Source organism: Rhinolophus sinicus, linkage group LG12 (genome assembly GCF_036562045.2).
Source record: "Rhinolophus sinicus isolate RSC01 linkage group LG12, ASM3656204v1, whole genome shotgun sequence".
Classification (NCBI taxonomy): Eukaryota; Metazoa; Chordata; class Mammalia; order Chiroptera; family Rhinolophidae; genus Rhinolophus; species Rhinolophus sinicus.
Window position 1 is genome coordinate 50,673,357 of NC_133761.1, and position 19,823 is coordinate 50,693,179.

Here is a 19,823-nt window from a genome sequence, read left to right on the forward strand (position 1 = left end):
GAAATAAGCTATCGATTCCTATTGGAAACCAAAGGAGAAAATTCGCTTCTTATAAGACAAGGTCACAATGGAAGTTGCCAATTTAGGAGATTCCTTGTGAAGTCTAAGAAGCCGCCTGATAATATAGGGGGGCCTTCACCCACATCTCTGTGTGGCCTGTGTCCCAGCTCAGTGCTCAGATCCTAAGTGGACGGTATGTCTTAAAAATCTGTTGTCCACAGCTGAAGCTTAAAACCACCAACCGATCTCAGAGACCTTTATCCACAAGACATGCGGGCTTAAGTATGACACAAGAGCAAATAATATTTTCCGTTTTCCAAGACCATCCCAAGAAAACTGACCCTGGCATACAGCCTAAGCAGGTTGCTGAGTGTTTCAGGCTGGGTCTCGGGGGTGGGCATCACTGAAAGACCACAGCAAAGGTGGGGGCAGGGATGACGGAGGCCACGCTCCTGGGCATATTCCATTTTCCAAAACAGATTTGTGGTACAGGAGACCCAAATGGAAAAACCAGAGGAGAAAAACCACAGGGGTTTAAAAAAAAAAAGGCAAAAAGCAGACTTTAACAGGAAAATGTGGCCATTTAAAAATGTGACTCAGACACAGACTTGCAATTTTTCAGATTAAAAAGCCACACTCTAAATGTTGCCAACTTGACATTGTGCCTATCTCATCCCCACGTCAAAGTTATTTTGTGGCAGATGGCAAGGAGGAAGATGACCCAAAAATGTCAATCCTTTTTTTTTTTTTTTTTTTTAAATAAGAAACAGAAGCTATCAAAAATACACAAAACAGCCAAGAGAAAAAGCAAAAGAAACCTTCTGAGAGCCCTATTCTATTAGCATGGAGCATTCCCTCAATTCTAATTTTCCCACAAAATACAGCTTATGCTCAGTAGAGGGTTTTTAAGTAAAATGCTCTCTTTAACTGTTTTAGTTTTCTTTTTTCTTTTTTGGAGGGAAGATATTACACGTACATTATAAAAACACACACAAATGCACAGTGAAAAGTAGGTCTCTCTCTCTCTCTCACCCTTGAGACAATCCTCTTTCTGAGAAGCAACCATTGTTATGAGGTTTGGGTATGCCCTCAAAATTCATATTTAACCCTAGGAGAGAGATATGCTTGTGTTTGTGTTGTCCCCCCTTTTATGCTAACAGAGCAATCTAAACACAGCATTCTGCACCTTACATTCTCCAGTTAATACACTGAGGATATTGTTCTATATTTATTGGTTCACTTATTTCTTCATTCAACAAATATCTGTTGAACACCCACCATTTGCAAGGCACTGACCCAGGAGCTTGGTTGCAGCAGAGAAGAAACTAATAATGTCCTTGCTTTCAGAGGGCTTATATTTAGTAAAGAGAATCATACCAAGAAACCAATGTCTAATAAATATATATTAGGTCAGATGGTAATAAGTATTCTGTTTTCAAAAGTAAACAAGGTAAGGGGGTAGAGTCATCGTGATTGTGATGGGGGAGAAGGAAGACTTGCTTTATGTGATGCCATTTCAGTAGTGATCTCAAGAGAAGATCAGATGAGACCCAGAGGATATCTGTTCAAACAGAAGGAAGAGCATATGCAAAGGTCCTGAGACAGGTGTGTGGTTGTCACACACACACAGGGGCAGCAAGGAGGTCACCGTGCACCAGAAGCAAGGGAGAGAGTGATAGGCAATGAGGTCACAGAATGAGGAGGAGAGCCATGTTAGGTAGACTCTTGTAGCCCTTGGTCAACCATTTCATTCTGCGTGAGATGGAAAGTCACTGGTGAGTCTGGAGCAGAGGCATGATCCACTAGATGTACGTTTCAGAATGATCGTTCTGACTGCTGTGCTGAGAAGCTCCAGGCAGTAAGGCTGGAAACCAGGTAGGAGATAATGACAGTAACCCAGGCAAAAGGTGATGCTGGTATGGACCAGGGTGGAACAGTGAAACCAATGGGTGGTGCTCAGATTCCGGATGTCTTGGGCATGTGGATCTGTCAGAAGTTGCTGATGAACTGGGTGTGGAGAGTAGTAAAAAACAGAAGTGCTAAGGATGACTGTGGGGGTTCTACGCTGAACTACTGAAAAGGTAGGAGTTGGTATTTCCTGAAATGGGAAGGCTGTGGGGTCAGCAGGGCTGGGAGAGGAGAGGTGACCATGACCTTGCATCTAGACACAGCAGCTTTGCTATGCCTGTCCTAATACCCAAGCAGAAATGTCAAGGACACCATGGGATGTAGGAGTCTGGAGGAAATGGAGCGGCTGGGGATGGGGGTAGAACATGGGAGCTGTCAACCTATGGATGGTGTCCTGAGACCTATCCCTCATACACGTTACATATAATCTCAGGTTTGCTTGCTCTTTTTAAACAGCTGCATGGTAAGGAACTTTTTATATGAAATGGTCATTGCTCGAAGAAAAAACCGGAATACACAGTACAGTTGATCCTCATTACTCACAGATTCTATATTTGCAAATGTTCCTACTAAATTTCCTACAATGTGTTTGTAACCCTAAAATCAACACTTACTTGCAGGGCCTTTTCAGTCACTCACAGAGAGGTGAAAAATTTGAGTCAATCCAACACACACATTCCCAGCTGACGTTGAAGTTCTTGTTTCAGCTTTCACGCTATAAAAAACGTGTCCTTTTTGTGCTCTATTTAGTGCCGTGATTCCCCCCCACACATTTTTGTGCTTTTTGTTGGTGATTTCACTGTTTAAAATGGCTCCCCAGCAAAGGGCTTAAGTGCTTTCTGATGTTTCAAAGTGTAAGAACGCTATGATGTGCCTCACGGAGAAAAGGTGTCTTTAAACAGAAACACACATTGACCAAGGTTAAATGTTGATTGGTCAAGATTGGTCAAGAAGCTGACAGACACCTAACCCTGCATTTCCTCTACAAGCAACAGGTCAGTTTTCACTAATTCAGTGTCCGTGCTGACTTTATAGAATAGAGCTGCCACAAATAACGAGAATTGACTGATAGCACTTTTAGATTCTTTTCTACCCTTCACACGGGAAGCATAAGCTGGAAATTACTTGGAGAAATCATCTGCCACTACCCTGTGTGTTAAGGTGGAACCTCATGGAATCCAACCCAGAAACGTGGAGCTGTGACCTAGTTTTAAGAAATAAGTAGAGAAGAAAAACAAATAAAACAAACAAAAAACAAAACAAAACAAACAAAAACCTCCATTTATAAGCACAATGATCTGTGCGCAGTGGACCCTCACACGTTGTCGACTGAAAAAACCCACTGGAGTATCTAACAGCTTTCCTTATCAAGAAAGTACCCTTGTGTCTTACCCAAATCCCCAGTGCAGCTTAAAACTCCATCCACTCCTGGAGTTCATGGGAGAAACAGAAACTTGCTGACTATCAGCTTCTGCTGTAACAATCCTTCATACACTCAAACACATATTAGATTGCCCCACGTTCTTCCATTCTCTAAGTAAAATGATCCCATTCGCTTTAAAACTTCTTTCTTGGGTCTTATTTTCCATCCCCTAATCAACTGAATGGCACTCAGTTTGCTTCGAAACACGAACTCATGTCATCAGTTTTGCCCTGTAAGTGATGAATTGCGATTTCTATCTTGTAGCCTCCAGAGCCCACGCCTGTCATAAATGTTTAAGTGGTGATGTCATTTCTTATCAAGATCTCCATTAGCAACTGTTTTAATATGCAATTGTTCTTTTGATCCGTCTAATGAAGAATTCCCCTTTTTTGTTATAAAAATAGCTTTACAATGAAACTGTTAATTATTAAAGACAACAGCTCAAATGCACCGAGAAAGCTTCTTATCCAAAAAAAACACACACAAAAACAAAGACACTAAAGTAACACTGAAGACAATCAGCCTACAATTGCAAGCTAATTATAAAGAGATTTAATGTTTATTGACCCAAGTTTATAGAACATGTCCACCCTGGGGGGTTGGGGATTTGATTTGTGTACAAGCTCAGGTACCATTTGTTTTCAGTCCTCACTGGCAATGTATCTTGTCACTGCCATAATGTTCAGCTTTTTTTTTTCTTTACTATTAAAGTATAGTTGACACACAAGAGTATATCAGTTTCAGGTGTACAACATAAGATTCAATATTTATATACCTTATGAAGAGATCACCATGACAATTCTAGTAACCTGTCACTGTGCAGTTATTATATTATTGACTATATTCCCTGTGCTGTACATTACATTCCTGTGACTTATTTTATAACTGAAAGTTTGAGTCTCTCAATCCCCTTCACTTTTTTTAACCCATCCTCCTACCTCCCTTCCCTTTGACAACCACCAGTTTGTTCTCTGTATCTATGAGTCTGTTTTGTTTGTTCGTTTGCTTTTTAGATTCTACATATAAGTGAAATCATATGGTATTAGTCCTTCTCTGTCTGACTTGTTTCACTTAGCCTAATACCCTCTAGGTCCATCCATGTTGTCACAAATGGTAAGATCTCATTCATTTTTATGGCCGAGTAATATTCCACTGTGTATATATACTATATCTTCTAAATCTATTCATCTATCGATGGACACCTAGGTTGCTTCCATTTCTTGGCTATTGTAAAATGCTGCAATGAACACAGGGACACATATAGCTTTTCAAATTAGTGTTTTTGTTTCCTTCAGATAAATACCCAATAATAGAATTGCTGGGTCATATGGTAATTCTATTTTTAATTTTTTGAGGACTCCATGCTGTTTTCCATAGTGGCTGCACCAATTTACATCCTTGCCAACACTTATTTGTTCTGTTTTGATAATAGTCATTCTGACAGGTGTGAGATGATATGTCATTGTGATTTTAATTTGCATTTCCCTTATGATTAACAATGTTGAACATCTTTTCATGTTTCTGTTGGCCATCTGTCTTCTTTGGAGACATGTCTATTCAGGTCCAATGCCCATTTTTTTAATAGGATTTTTTTATGTTGAATTTTTTAATATATTTTGGATATGAGTTTTTTTAATATATTTTGGATATTAACTCCTTATTGGCTATATCATTGGTGAATATATTCTCCCATTCAGTAGGTTGGCTTTTGTTTTGAGGATGGTTTCCTTTTATATGCAAAAGCTTTTAAGTTTGATGTAGTCTCATTTATTTATTTTGGCTTTTGCTGTCCTTGCCTGAAGCAACATATCCAAATAAATATTACTGAAACCGATGTCAAAGAGTTTACTGCCTATGTTTTCTTTTAGGAGTTTTATAGTTTCAGGTCTTACATCTAAGTCTTTAATGTATTTTGAGTTTATTTTTGTATATGGTATAGGAAAGAGGTCCAGTTCCATTTTTTGCATGTATCTCTCCAGTTTTCCCAACACCATTTATGAAGATTGTCTTTTCCCCATTGTATATTTTTGCTTCCTTTGTCATAGATTATTTGACCTTATAAGTATGGGTTTATTTCAGGGCTCTCTATTCTGTTCCATTAATCCATGTGTCTGTTTTTGTGTCAACACCATACTGTTTTGATAAATATAACTTTGTAGTAGAGTTTGAAATCAGGAAGCATGATACCTCCAACTTCATTCTTCTTTCTCAGGATTGCTGTGTCTATTTGGAGTTTTTTGTGGTTCCATAAAAAATTTAGGAGTATTTTTTCTAGTTCTGTGAAAAATGCCTTTGGTATTTTCATAGGGAAGGCCTGGAAGGAGCCCACATCACTTCTGTCCACATGTAATTAGACCAATTTCCATTCCTAAACCATCAGTGCCTGATGTACAGTGACTACAAGAATGGAGGTTATTAACCAGAGAATCAGGTAGAAGCTCTATGCTGTTTATCAAAGTCTCTATATTTGACAATCATAAGGGCCAGCTGGACCATATGAATAGCAGAGGTGGATAGGGGGTCCTTGCCTCTCAAGGTGGCCCAGCTGTCACACCTCAGAGTCATGGATAGTGTAGCCACAAGGGTGGGGAGTGAGTGCCCTCCTGGACTCCCCCACATACTTCTCTTCTTCTGCTCCAGCCCCCTCCACCACAGACTGAGCATCCAACACTGTGTTCTTTCTGAAAACATGCCCCAATCTTTCTCTCACCTGCTGCTTCCCCCCACTGCTCTGTCCATTACGGTATTTAACAGTGTTAGAATCAGGTTATTTGAATCAGGTGTTGAATGAGTGAAAGAGCAAAAGAACTGGATTGGCAATCGCTTAAACTTGAACGTACAAAAATGCTCACTCAGCATCATCATACGTAGCAATTCTGCAGAAACATTGGAAACACCATCAATGTCATGGTGATGGATGACAGAGAGCTATAGGTACTGGCACGGAACGATGGCCACGATAAATTAAATTTTAAAATCAGGATTAAACAGCATGTTTATGAATAACAATTCATAAATGAATATTCACTTACACACATACAAGAAATATTCGTTTTTGGTTTTTAGACTAATACGTAGTACGCCATGCATTGTTCTAGCCATCAAGGTGATGACAGGCAACATGGTCCCTATTCATGACAGTTTGCAGTCTGTCGGAAAGGCGGACATAATCAAGTATAGTGTGAATAAATACGTAACTTAAAATAGTGATAAATACTATGAAGCACACGGCAGGACATTGTGAATATATAACTGAAGAAAGACTTAACCTACTGCCTTTAGTAAAAACTGGATGTGGGTGGTGTGTATATATGTGTGCAAGCGAGTGTGTACATCAGAAGAAAGAAAGGCTAGAATTCTATATATAAAACAGTCATATATACACATTGAATGATCTTACTTTTACGTTCAGCATGTTGTGAATCTCCCGCAACTGCCACGTGTTTCTTTTGTCATCAGAGAAAAACAAACATAAAAAAATTATTGGGTTCACCAAGTTTGTCTTATTTCGTTTCCTCAGTTGCATGTCCGGCTACCGTTAGATTTAGAGTCATCAGCGCTTTTCTGTCTTCCCTCATATAAAAACAAGAATTTATATTTCCTGACTTTAGAGGGCACAAGAGTATATTATTCTGACACACTTGAAATGAATAGTAATGGGAAGCTTTGAGAAAAAATGAGTCAGGCAGATGTTATTTTCCCAGGGGACATGGTTGGCCACGGAAGGTGCGGAATCCATCCATCCACGTTCCACTGGGCCCAAGGGAGCTTCCCCTTGTGCTCGGCAACTCTTCATAACTGATCCTCTGCTCAAGTCAAAGCATCAGTTATAGCTCAGTGTAAAAGTCCTAGAAAGCCTATTAAATTGTTTCTGATCAGACATTTCTTACAAGGCTATGCAGATCATTAACTTGTAACATATTTTAATCTTTGCTGTTTATAATTTATCTCTGCCATTTCCAACGGTTTCCAGTACTCTTAGCAGCTCGGCCATAAGCTTCCATATGAGGCAAGAGTGAAGGATCCCGCCCACCACTGCCTGCTGACATTAGGACAATCTCTGATGGGACCACTGAACCCCTCTGCACCCAGGCCCCAAAGCACCAGGTGGATTTGGCCTCCAGGTGATTTGAAAGATGACCCGTTATAAAACACGAGAAAGGCTTACTTTGGAGCATGATAATTCCTTTAAAAAACTGCTTACAGATTTTCATAATTGGCACATACTCCTTTTATCAAGAACATTGTTCAAATAAGAAAAAGAATGAAGAAGGAAGTTTGAAGATATCTCCCAAATTCCACCACTGTGGTGGTGGGCACATACCTCTCCATCCCTACCCAGGGACAGAGATCTACTGATAGAACTCCATATCAATGGGATTATTTGCTTCTTTTTTAAAACAAAGATGAAGGAGGGTGTATGAAGGTGAATAGGACCTAAAACTGGATTTGGGGGTTATATAAATCATATAAGTTACATAAGTTATATAGGTTATCTATATGATGCCACACGAAGGGCACTAAACACACCGGTGATGTTCCATTCTGTGAGCTGGGTGCTAATTACAAGACTGTTCATTTTGCAAAAACTGATGTGCACATTTATGATTGATAAATGATAAACTTTTTCAGTTTGCTTGAGTAAAAAGTTTTACTTAAAACCCCCTGATTTAGGTATATCGATACTCCAAGCAAATGAAGGAGAGGGTCAGTGAGAGAAAACTGAATCCTAAACCAATTAAGTCCACTTTTAAGCCATCTTTAATTTTTGGTATCTTAAAAAATTCATCCATTGTTTGTTAATGCGCTTTTTCACAAACTTAACGAGTAATTCTAAGTCCTAGACTGGGTAAATGGTATTCACTTTCTTCAATAATATTAAATGTAATTTATAAACATAGTTTTGCAAAGACTCTCCATGCTCAGTGAACACAAACTGGGCAAGTCTTAGGGGTAGCAACATAGTACAGTATAGCCTGCTCTGCTGTGACAAAACACCTATGCTGATGAGCCATATTTTCCATGAACTAATTAATCGGCCATAGTGTCAGTCATAATCATTAAAATCATATAGATACAGCATAACAGCTAGTTTAAAAGTGAGACTGATTAAGTATGTGCAGGTGTGATTTGCCCCCCTTTCTCTCTATCAGAGATTTTATGCATGTCTTAAAACATTTCTATATATGTTTCACTGTATTTTGATTTCACAATTAAAAACTAAAATACGCACAGTAATTAAATAAATGAGGAGATTAATATGAGTGCTTTTGTAACACAAGCTATAAATCCACAGTAAATTTTCAAATCCAAACACCAAACTTATCCAACTAGATACATTTACTCTTCTAGGGTGGGGCCAGAACAAGGGGTGTTGACTCAGGGTGGTGCATTTTGGGGAGTCAGAGCCCTTCACAGAGCCAATAAGCAGATGCCCACAGCTGAGTCTTTAGTGGTCCAGGATGTCTGGGCAGATTATCTACACACTGCATTGCTAAATGCAGACAGTAAGATGGGAAGTAAGAGATGAGGGACAAAGACGCTAACAGGTTCCTGGGAACGCCAGCGGGTGAGGAGTGCTGAAGCAAGAAAGTGAAAGGGAGGGGAAATGAACTTGGATTTCTCATAAGCTCAACTGGAAGTACGCAAGGAGGCTTTTGATGTTATTCCTGGATCCACATTTCCAGGAGGGCATGTAAAGTTGCAGTCAAGGCTAACGACCTGAACTAGACCATTTCTCCTTCAATCTTCTGAGCGTCTCTCCAGAGACTTCATTCATCTGGAACCTATTTAATTTCTAGGTTATCCAGGTAATTAGTTTCTTTATTCTAGGTCTTCAATCTATTACTTTGATTTTACTATCAACGTGATGCTTAATCAGCAACAACTTCAATGGCATTTTATCCATCATCCACATACACTTGCTCTGTGTTTTCCCACCACAAGGGACCTGTCCAGCTTCCATCAGGAATCGTCTGTACCCACAAGGCTGACCAATGGGATGAAAATGTGAACCAGGTTCATAGATGCTTATTTTCAGCTTTGCACTTCCTTTAGCCCATGAAGTGTGGTTTCTTCACAGAAGACCACAGAAAAAAATGATTGAGAGAGACTACTCATCTTCATTATATTGTTGATATATACAATTTATAATTTTTAATGCTCCTGACACCACCTTCAAGGAGAAACTCAAAGACACCAACACATTCAAACCCCTAAAATTGTCACAATATCCCCTTTCTTGACAATCAGTGTCTTATCCTAAGTAATACAATTCCTCATACCTTTATTCTATGTGCTTTTATTTTATTTTTTTTTTGGGGGGGTTTCATGTCCACTCACTATGCTCTACATCTTTCCATTCACCTTATCAACACTGCTACAAGTCATCAATTACCAAGAAAAATGCACTGCAGCTATTAGTAATTTCTAGCTATATCCAATTTGTCCTCCACATGTCACCTTTAAACTTCTAAAACCTGTAGACATGTTTGTAGGTGCATAGAACTTCCTTTGATCTTCAGAAACTATTAATACCTTCTTTTCCTCAGGAATATAATCAAAAGGCCACTTTATATCTTAAGCCTCTACTTTCTCCTCGGAACACACTGCATTGTCCCTCACTTCCAAATACCTTATTGGAGTTTGGGCAACAGCTATAGGAGTCATCTGTTACGTATTCTGCCTCTCAGACGTTTTCTTCCTTGATGTATGTCTTTTTTTTATTCATTCTACAACACACAGAACCTATGATGTATGACACATCCGCCAGGTAATGTAGGAATTGCAGCCAGGGAACTTTTACCCACTTTTCTTGAGCTACTCACTTCAAGTGCCAGAGTCTTGGCTTTTCTTTTTCATGTTTCACATCCAATCAGTGGCTGGTGCAGAAAAATTTTCCATTGACGTCATCTCCTATTTTGATTTCCTTTTCATTTTCTCCCCACCATCCTAATTTAAATCCTTATCATTTCAAAAGTTTCCTTATACCTAGGTAATTTCAAAAGCTTCCTTCCGATTTGTCTCTCTGCCATGGTTTCCAGCTTAATCAAATTTGAATTCTTCTTTACACACACATATTAATGTAATTATCACAACGACCAGATGGAGGTAAGAATCATTATTCCCACTTTGCAGATAAGAACGGTAATTGTTAAAGAGAAGAAATACTGTCCAAAATCACACAAGTCATATGTGGGTGACACAGAGATTTAACTCCAGGTCTGAGTACATTTACACTCCTCTTCCATAACATAAGACTATCTCTCAGTTTAAGGGAAGTTGGCCAGAGGGAGAACATATGGTATGAATTATGGTGTTGGTACCGTGTTTCCCCGAAAATAAGACCGGGTCTTATATTAATTTTTGCTCCAAAAGACGCATTAGGGCTTATGTTCAGGAGATGTCATCCTGAAAAACCATGCTAGGGCTTATTTCCTGGTTAGGTCTTATTTTCGAGGAAACATGGTATGTAAATTAGGTCCAGGACCCAGTTTCCATATGGTGGGGGAGAGAGAAAAGAAGGGGCTTCCCCTACACAAAACACCAGGAAATTCTCCAGCATCAGCTGGGTGTCCAAGAATTCAATTCATGTTGACACTATCTACCTGGGGATGGCACAGATTCCACAGGTTAAAGGTTCAGTCCTACAAGACGGCTCCCACCCATCCATTTCAGATGCTAGTCCCAAGCCCAGGGAGCCACCTGTACTTCTGACCAAGTGGCTGTAAATCAGATTCCCACAACCCCTTCTTGAGCTCAATTAATTTGCTAGAACGACCCACAGAACTCAGAGAAACATGTAACTTACTAGGTCACCAGTTTCTTGCCAAAGGATATAACTCAGTAACAGCCAGATGGAAGAGAAGCACAGGGCAAGGTATGTGGGAAGGGGTTGGGAGTGTCCATGCCCTCTCCAGGGGCACCGTTCTCCCCACCTCTCCATGTGTTCACCAACCTAGAAGCTCTCCCAAGGCCATCTTCTTGGGTTTTTATGGAGGCTTCATTACATAGGCATGATTAAATCATTGGCCATTGGTGATTGATCCAACCTCCATCCCCTCTCCTCTCCCCAGATGAAGGGGTGGGGGGTCTGAAAGTTCTGACCCTCTGATCACATGATTACTTCTCCTGGCAACCAGCCCCCATCCTTAGGTGCTGTCCAAAAGTCACCTCATTAACAAGACACCTTGACTGCTCTCATCACTTAGGAAATCCCAAGGGTTTTAGGAGCTCTGCTCTAGAAACAGGGGAGAAAACCAAATACGTAGTTCAGATTATAAACGACAATATCCCAGTATGCAAATGACAGGAAACCAAAACTGGTGACATCAAGAAGAAAGAACAGACCTGTTTGGGGAGCAGATTAGATATGAGGAAGAAAGAGAGAAGTCCAAGATTATTTGAAGTTTTCGAGGCTGGGTCTTTGAAGGTTTGGCCTGGCTCCCCTTCCTCTCTATCTCAGAAGCTTGTAGGACGAGGTAGTTTATCACGTAAGAGCCCTGCATTTGTTCCCACCCTGGCTGTGTTTCCTTAGGAAAGTACTCAACTTCTCCGCCCTTAACCTCAGAACAATGGGGATAATAACCGTATCTGCTTGAAAGCAAGAATGACAATCACTAAAGTGCTTAAAACCCTTGGTACACGGCGCATGTGTCTTAAATATTGGTAAAATACTATTTGAAACACCTACATTTTTCCTTTGCTTTGGAATAATCTTAAGGTGTTTGTAATAATGTGGTATGGCTTTCATTATTTGCATTTCCTTTAAATTTGTAATTAAAACAAAACCAAAAAAAAAGCCATCAGAAGCCAGAGCCAACGTCAGACTGGTTATCTGTTATAACACCCAGCAAGGCCAGACTCTAATGAGGTCAAGGTGAGGTTTTAAACACAGTAAGTGTCTCTCCTCTTGGATAAGTGAGATAACTGATCACATGTGCGTGATCAGAAACAGATTTGTTTCCTTTGCATCGTGGAAGGGACTTCATGAAAATCTAACCTATAGATTCACTCCCCTTACAATAAAGGCTCATTTGTCAATGCACTGCTCACTGGACAGACTTGTCACTAAAAGCAAAGCTGAAATGCGGTTCCCTTTGCAAAGCCAGCTGGTTAGGGTGTCTTCCCCACAAAAGTGTTACCACGTAAGTGTTTGCAAAGCTTTTGTTTTAATGTACGATTAGGTAATTGTTTGCCACTCGCAGGTAACTGTTTCCCATCTTCCCAGACGGCTTGCAGTCACACTCTCTCGCCCCTCCTTTTTTCTTTTTTAATTCACTCTCTTGGTTCCATCTCTTCCCCCACATCAGAAGGAAAGTTCGCTCCTTTGGAAGTCTATATACTTTCATCAGGTTGTGATACTGCATTTAAGTGGGCTCAGCCCTGGACCGGCTCCTGGGGTTCTCCCCGGAATACTGGAATACTAGAAGGAATACCGACCATACAAGAATATCACCATGCTTGTGTTTGTGCCCACGCTTAACTTACAGTGTGCAGGGGACTCCATCTGCATTTCAGCCCAGCGCTTTCTAATCCTTACAAGAATGTTCTCAGGCTACTCAAGAGAAGAAGAGAATTATTATGCCTCAAAAAATCAGGCAAAACATTTCAAAGCATGAAGGAGCCCCATTTAATCCTCGTGCTGGATAGGGTGAGCCGCACCCATCCCGCTGGTTCAGGAGAAATAAGTGTCTTTAATGTGACTCCTCCACTGCTCAAAGGAGTTTCTAAGATGGGTGACGTGACAAATGGTCCCAGATAGCAATTAAGGAGGAAAAAAATCTGACCCTCATCTTTGCAGCTTTGTTTCTGTGGTCTTTTTGCGTATGAGTGGATGATCTATAGGATGGACCATAAGGGCAGGAAGTGAAATGAAGTGTTCTCATAAATCAGGCTTCCCGTGTCCCCTTTCTGAGTTGCTGGAAAAGCAGACTTACTTCTATAAATTCCCACATTCCCTTCATCAGCACTCACTTCATTCATCGGGATTATAAACGGAATAATCATTTCCCACACATCAGCTGTGCAGTCAAATAAGTGTATTTCAGGCATTCTTTCTGTACAGTACTAGGTCTTAAAATGTTATGTAATTTTATTATCACCAATGTCCTTCGCCCCTTAATTCCTTAAAGGAAACATTTAGTGGCTTCACTGTGAGACCAGTCCTTCTTCCTACTGAACCTTCCCCGCGTATCAAAGGTGGTGGAGAAGAGAAACTCAGAGAAGACACACGGGGAGCAGAGACCGTGAACTACCCTAAGCACAGTCACTCCCCTGTCAGATTTTAACGCCGGGTCCAAAGACTTCATGTCTCCACCAAGGGATGCCTGCCCCTGGCACTGTTTGCTTTGCCGAGTGAATCAAACAAACTTCCTCCCACCAAAGTCACATCACTCTTTCCTGTAAAACGTGGGCTCCTGTCCTCGCTGCCTGCATATGATAGTTTTAAAAGAAAAAAAAATTCCTTTGAAGTTTGCTCCGGTAATGTTTAATGCCTCCTCTCTGCCGTAAAGCCCAGACTGTGACAATTCACTCGTCAGAGAACAACCATGATATACCCCCACATGAAAACATCCAGAAAACAGGCAGTTAGGTCTTTGAAGAGGTCTCCTGAAAATTACAGTTACATTCCAAGGAAAGCATACACTTCAGAGATGGCATTAATCAGGGCTCTCATCTGAGGTCACCATGGGACTGTCCTTCCCAGGCAGAGCCCAGCAAACGGTCCTTATCAACCACAACACAGTATTATCACTGATCTGATAGGAATCATTTTTCAAAAATCAGTGCTCTGGTGGCAAGGGTGTTCCCGCTCTTCTAGTGAAGAACTGACAGTGCCCCAGAGCTCAAGGGACTGTCAGTCTCCTGCTCCCAACAACCATTCATTCTCACCAGCACCTGCTAAGTATTCTCTCCCAGTAACTAGGTCTCAGAAAACTCCGGGGTTCTTACCATTGTGATCCGGCAGCCCCTCCCTGCAGAGCCGGCCAGCCAGGAGCTGTTGCTGGTGTGCTGTTCCCAATGCCACTGGAGCCTTTGGCGACAGAGGATGTTTCATGTGGTGCAAATGTATCGCCACTGATTATATTTCAGTCCCTCAATGGCTGGCCTGGATGCTTTGGAAATCAGCCAAACCCAGCACGAAGAGAAAGGGCTACAGCTCGCAATTTCAGAATTTCCCCTAGAATGTACTCTTAAAAGGGTGGGCCCCTCATTATGCATTTTAGTAAAGACCGGGGGCTGCTACATTCAATGACCTCTCTCTCTCTCTCTCCTTTCCTTGTAAACTGAGTTGGGTTTTGCTGCTTGTGGAATGAAATTATGGCGAGAGCTCAAGCTGACCCAGGGGACGCAGGCACTGCGCCGATTTCCACACACCTCCAAGCTGTCCAGACTCGGCTGCTATTCCAATCAGAGAGGAGAATCTGCCTAGAAGGAGAGGGAGGAAGAGGGGAAAGCTCCAGGCACTCCTGGTTACAGCAGCTCCATTCCGGAGGAGTCTGCAACGCGCTCCAAGGAACAAACACAGGACCTCAGTGGGGCCTTAACCATTTAGTGTCAACTTCCAACAGGTGGGAAGAAAAGTGCTCTGCTCTTCGAAGGAGTCCATGGAGCACAGGCTTCTCTCAAAGAATAAACGGAAAGTTCTTCAGTGCAGGAACGCTGTCTGCTAAAATGCATTAAACCTAGCCAGGTTGCTCAATTATAATAAACTATCAGGCTCTTGGCTGTTCCTATTTTGACATGTTATTGCTTAAAAATTTTTATCTCAGAAGGATTCAATCACACAACTAGCACACAGCAAGCTCAGGCCAGGACTTTTTAAAGTAATAGCACACAAGAGCTAAACATCCATCAATTGCCAACTGTTCACCTGCCTTCCCTTCCCCACTTACTGAAAATGCCAGTAGGACAGCTGCCATGTTTGTTTTGTTCACTTCTGTATCCCCTGCATAACATCCATTCCCTGTAGGCTATTTATTGGCTGAGTTAATTATTTTCTATAACTCTTGGAAATGTTGGCAGAGCCCCACAAATTAGTAAAATTCCTTTTATTTGTGAGTCGACTGGGAAGGAGACAGGAGGCAAGGCTCAGTCAGTCTTCCCGATCAGAGTTCGAGGCAGGGTTTTAACAGGAACAGTTACGGGTTCATAAGTGTTACTTCTAAGTGGTGTTTCCAAGGTTTAAACTGTGGCTCCGGGTCTTGATAGAGACAGCATAGGACCAGTTTGAGCTGGTTCTGCAGTTACACTTATGGCCAAGGGTTCTGATTTCTAAGAAGAGAGTCCATGGCATTTATCAGGCATGACAGCATCAAGAAGTAGCTGAGCACTGACAGAGTGCAAGAAAACTACTCACATTTTCCTCCCTGTAGGCAACGGTCTTTTAGAACAGAAAAGCAGATATGGTGGGCAAGTTAGGTGCCAAGGTGGACCACAGAGCCTAATGCAGTGGCCATGATATAGCTCAGTGCTTGCACACAGTAGGTCCTCGATACTTACTGAATTCTTATAAACCTTTAAAGGACTGCGCTGGAATTCTGGGATGTCAGACACTTGTCCTGGGAGAAGCTGGGAGAAGCCAACACTGCCTAATTTGGGGGCTCAGTTCATGCTCCCATCTCTAGGTCCTTTCTCTAGGACACTCGGCCATAGTGATTCAGCTGTTCCCTGCACCGTGCCCAATTACACTTGTCCTCAAATGGAATGAGGTGGAGACATCAACTGTGGGGTGACCAGTGAAAGAGCCTTGCCCCCCTTTCCATGAGCCTTTGTCTTTGTAAACAATGGGAACCTCCTTCTCTGGCATCAATGAAGCATCTTCCTTTTCTTCTACTTGTTCTTCAAGGTGCGATGTCATTCCTCCCTCCATCCCATCAAGAAGACACCCCTGATGGGAACAACCCATAGCAATTTCTCTGCTCCATGACTGGCACTCGCCTGTCCCAACCATTTCACATTTAATCATACACTGTCTTCTGACATTTCTCAGATGCCACTGCTTTCATTGTTTTTATTGTAGGTATATCATACCATTTAACCAGATGATAAACAGGTTGCTCCTGTATGAAGTTTGTAAATGGCATCCCAGTGACTAAGATAAAACTAAGACTACTCATCATGGCAGTTAAGGTCCTTCACAATTAGGCCCCTTCACATGTCCTTTCCCATCACAGCCTTACAAGCACCTCTGCTTTAGTCACAAAGAGGTCTGCAGTTCCTTCAAACCACTGTGCTGGCTCATGCTTCCAGGCCTTTGCCCACACTGGGTCCACACAGGGGCCCCTACTCCTCTCAGTCTGCACTCACAGGGCCGTCGCCTCCGGTCCTCCCGAAAAAAGAAAACCACTGGCAAGAGGAAGGCTGGCGGTGCACTCCACGTGGTGTGGACAGTCCTCGTGTTTGTGTCAGAGCCCCACACAAACCTGAGCAGATTTAGAATCCATGCTTTTTCTGCAGCGAGCAATGCTCACAGAGTGTATTGGCATTATTTTTCCCTGAGAAAAATAGACTTTTTCCCAAATAAATTACCATTTGGCAGAAACCACAAGGGACTCTGAAGGATTTCTAAATAATCACCTGTTGGTTGACTGCACCAGGATTCTGTTGACGTTAGGAATTGTGTGGACACTTGCGTTAACCAAATGGTTAGACGTCTCAGCTTAATTTTGTCAGGACACACTGAATCGCTAAATCACAGTCACCTCACTGATGCCCAGTCCCAGACAACATCGGGGAGGTCAGAAATTTCTGCAGAGTGAGAAGTCGGGGGGTGGGGGGGTGGAATGGAACTTTCTATAAAAGAAAGTAGCCTGTATATTTTCATTAAAAATGTGAACATCCAAAAAGCCAGTCCTTTCCTCTGGAACACCCCAGGATCCACCCTCCCACCACCCCCCAAACAGCTAGAGTATCCAGGGACAGCAGTGAAGTCTCAGACCTGGGGCAAAAGGCCCAGAGGAGAACCACCCCCACTTTGAAGCCAGAAGGGTGAAAGGAAGGAGAAATACTTTTACAAATGCGTATAAATAGTACCAATATTAAAAATAGTAATATTTGATTTAATATTTTCTTATAGAACAAATCCACCTTACGTTTTCAATGAAATCTTTATAGCACCTTTAGAAGATATTTAAAACGTGTTGGAGAATCCCAACAAGACACAGTTACCTCCCTCCAAAGAGAGCTCATTACTCATCTCCTCAGTATTTTAAAATGTTAGTCTTGCATTAATAAGAAGTTCATTTGGCATTCCAAAAAATAAAAAGGAGCCAGTAGAGATTGGAAGTTCCCTTTGGCCACTGTGATACCCAGTTCCTGCTACCACAGCCCAGGGCTCCCTGAAGAGCAGGAACCAGAGGAAATGAAGAACACTAGACTGCTACTTATTCCACAACAGTAGAATCATGCCCATTACCCCCTCAAAAGAACAAAGTGAGATGCTGGGAACTGTTTACCTTTCCATTTCTCCCACTTCCAGGTTTAACCCTAAATCCCATCTTCCTGAATTGCCTCAATGGTTTACTCTGTCATTGGATAAGTGTAGCCTCACTCACCCATCCCTGCCCAGCCCCAGAGTTGCAGCCACTTTGGGCAGCAGGGCTGAGAGCTCAGCGTGATTACAGAATCCCTTAGAAACCATTGCACCAGCAAGGTGGTACTTTCAAATTTAATCTCAAGCAAACCCACTCAATCTAAGCATCACAAAGCATGTGTGGATGTCTTTCAATTTCTAATGATATTCAAACGTTTCTGTTTCAGTAGACTGAAATTGACATTGGCAGAGGAGAAATTAGGTCAAGGCACGGAGAAGCTATCACTTCCTAAAACCACCCCAAGACTGCCAAATATTTATATTATGAAAACAGTTACACAGGGGAGAGCATATTTCAGCAGTAAAATATTTACATGAATTTCCATTATAGTATTATTTATGAAATACGAAATCATACAAGGTAGTTTCTAACCATGAAAAGTGGATACAGTTAGGAGAAAATTCAGGAGAAAGCAATAAAATGTGGGCGCTCTCGGGGAGGGTTGCATCATTCATCTATCAGAGTCCTTTGCAGGGTCTAAACTACCCAGCAGAAGCATGCAGCCTGCTTCCTAGACAGTCCTGAATTACAGAGACATCTGACTAGAGGCCTAATCTTTGCAGAACATCTCCGTTTCCGTTTTCCAGTTCTCTGACTCTCAAAGATTATGTTCCTGTTCTTCCTTTTCGCCACAGGAGGGCGCTGCAGCACAATAGGGTGCAATTCTCCAGCCTTCTCTGAGTGGTGACGATGACATTCAATGCTAGTTACAACACTGGCGGAAATGCCTCCAACCAGAAAAGAATGTGATCATCAGTTGTTCCAAATAAGCTTTGGAAGCTGTCTTCCAACTGAAACTGCTCAAGTGTTTCACATATATAGGCATATGCATGCACACCTTGCCGCTATTCTTTCTTTTATCTACCTTAGTAGCAGGATTTGTAAATCATTTGAAAAATGTTATTTAGATCAGAATAATCCAGATACACAGCCTTAGCATTAAGATACTTGATTTTTTAAACCAAAGACTTTGATCACATGGAACTCATTGGATTGGTTCACACATGGATTAAAAGCAATCTGTAATTTGTCCTCCAGTCCCCAATTCTTTTGGCATAAATGATTGCCCCAAGAAGTTTTCCGAGGCACATTGCCAAAGATGAGGTAGTGATGGTTAGTAAGCAGTTTAATGAAGTGAACTCATCTTATTAACCTTTGGCCAAAGTCACATCTGTACCCATTCCTCCTTTCAACTCTTAAACACTCTTTAAAGCAGCAGCCCAGTTCAGTTCTAATTTGCCTCTGAAGAATTCAGCACATGCCCATTTAGAAAGGCAATTATCCCTCAGTTGGTAGGCGATGAGGCAGGTGCTTACGTGGGGCCTCCCAAAAGGCATCAGTCAGATCACAGTGCTTGTCTCAGAGGGGAGGTCTATGCCCAAATCAACGTAGGAACTCGGTTTATATGGCACTTCCTCAAAGCTATGTACGATGTCTTTAAGTCAAATGCAGCTCTAATTAAGATGGAGAAAAGGTGCCACACGGCATAGGAACAGTAGAAGTGTCCCAAAGATAGCCCTTGAATTCCAGTTAAGTTCCACTCTGTACGGGTTCATAGGTCAGGCCTTTTGTGGTGCAGGGTGGAGCTGGGGTAGGAACCAAGAGGCCAGCTCTCCACGTGCACCACGCCCCAGGAAAGAAGCCCTAGGGGTCTAGGAATGCTATATTTGAACCTGACCTTCCAGGTGGGCAGAAGGAACACATTTTATTTAAGTGTGTCAGCCTAAGTTAAAAGTTCCATATATTTAGATGTGTAAAAATTTGCCCTAACCCCCAGCAATGTTGGGATTTGCTCCCTTCTTTCCTTACTCTAAGGGCGAATCAAAGGTGTGCCTTGGTTTGGTCCAACTCAGTCACTCTTTGTGGGGTTTCTGTGGGGATGAGAACTGTGCAGA

General features: G+C 41.8%; 1 protein-coding gene across 6 annotated transcripts in view; it reads right to left on the reverse strand.

Moving 5' to 3' along the window:
• Nucleotides 1-19,823, reverse strand: part of PLD5 (phospholipase D family member 5) — a 233,198-nt gene that overhangs the window by 166,310 nt on the left and 47,065 nt on the right. For 3 of the 6 annotated variants that reach the window (XM_019746840.2, XM_074316803.1, XM_019746841.2), the window contains exon 1: nucleotides 14,285-14,662. The exons of 2 other annotated variants lie outside the window; for them this stretch is intronic. In XM_019746840.2, coding sequence (XP_019602399.2) covers nucleotides 14,285-14,287 — 3 coding nt within the window. In that variant the 5' untranslated portion in view covers nucleotides 14,288-14,662. Of the gene's footprint in view, nucleotides 1-14,284; nucleotides 14,663-19,823 lie in introns of those variants that run through there. One more of the 6 variants, XM_074316804.1, reaches the window with a different exon arrangement.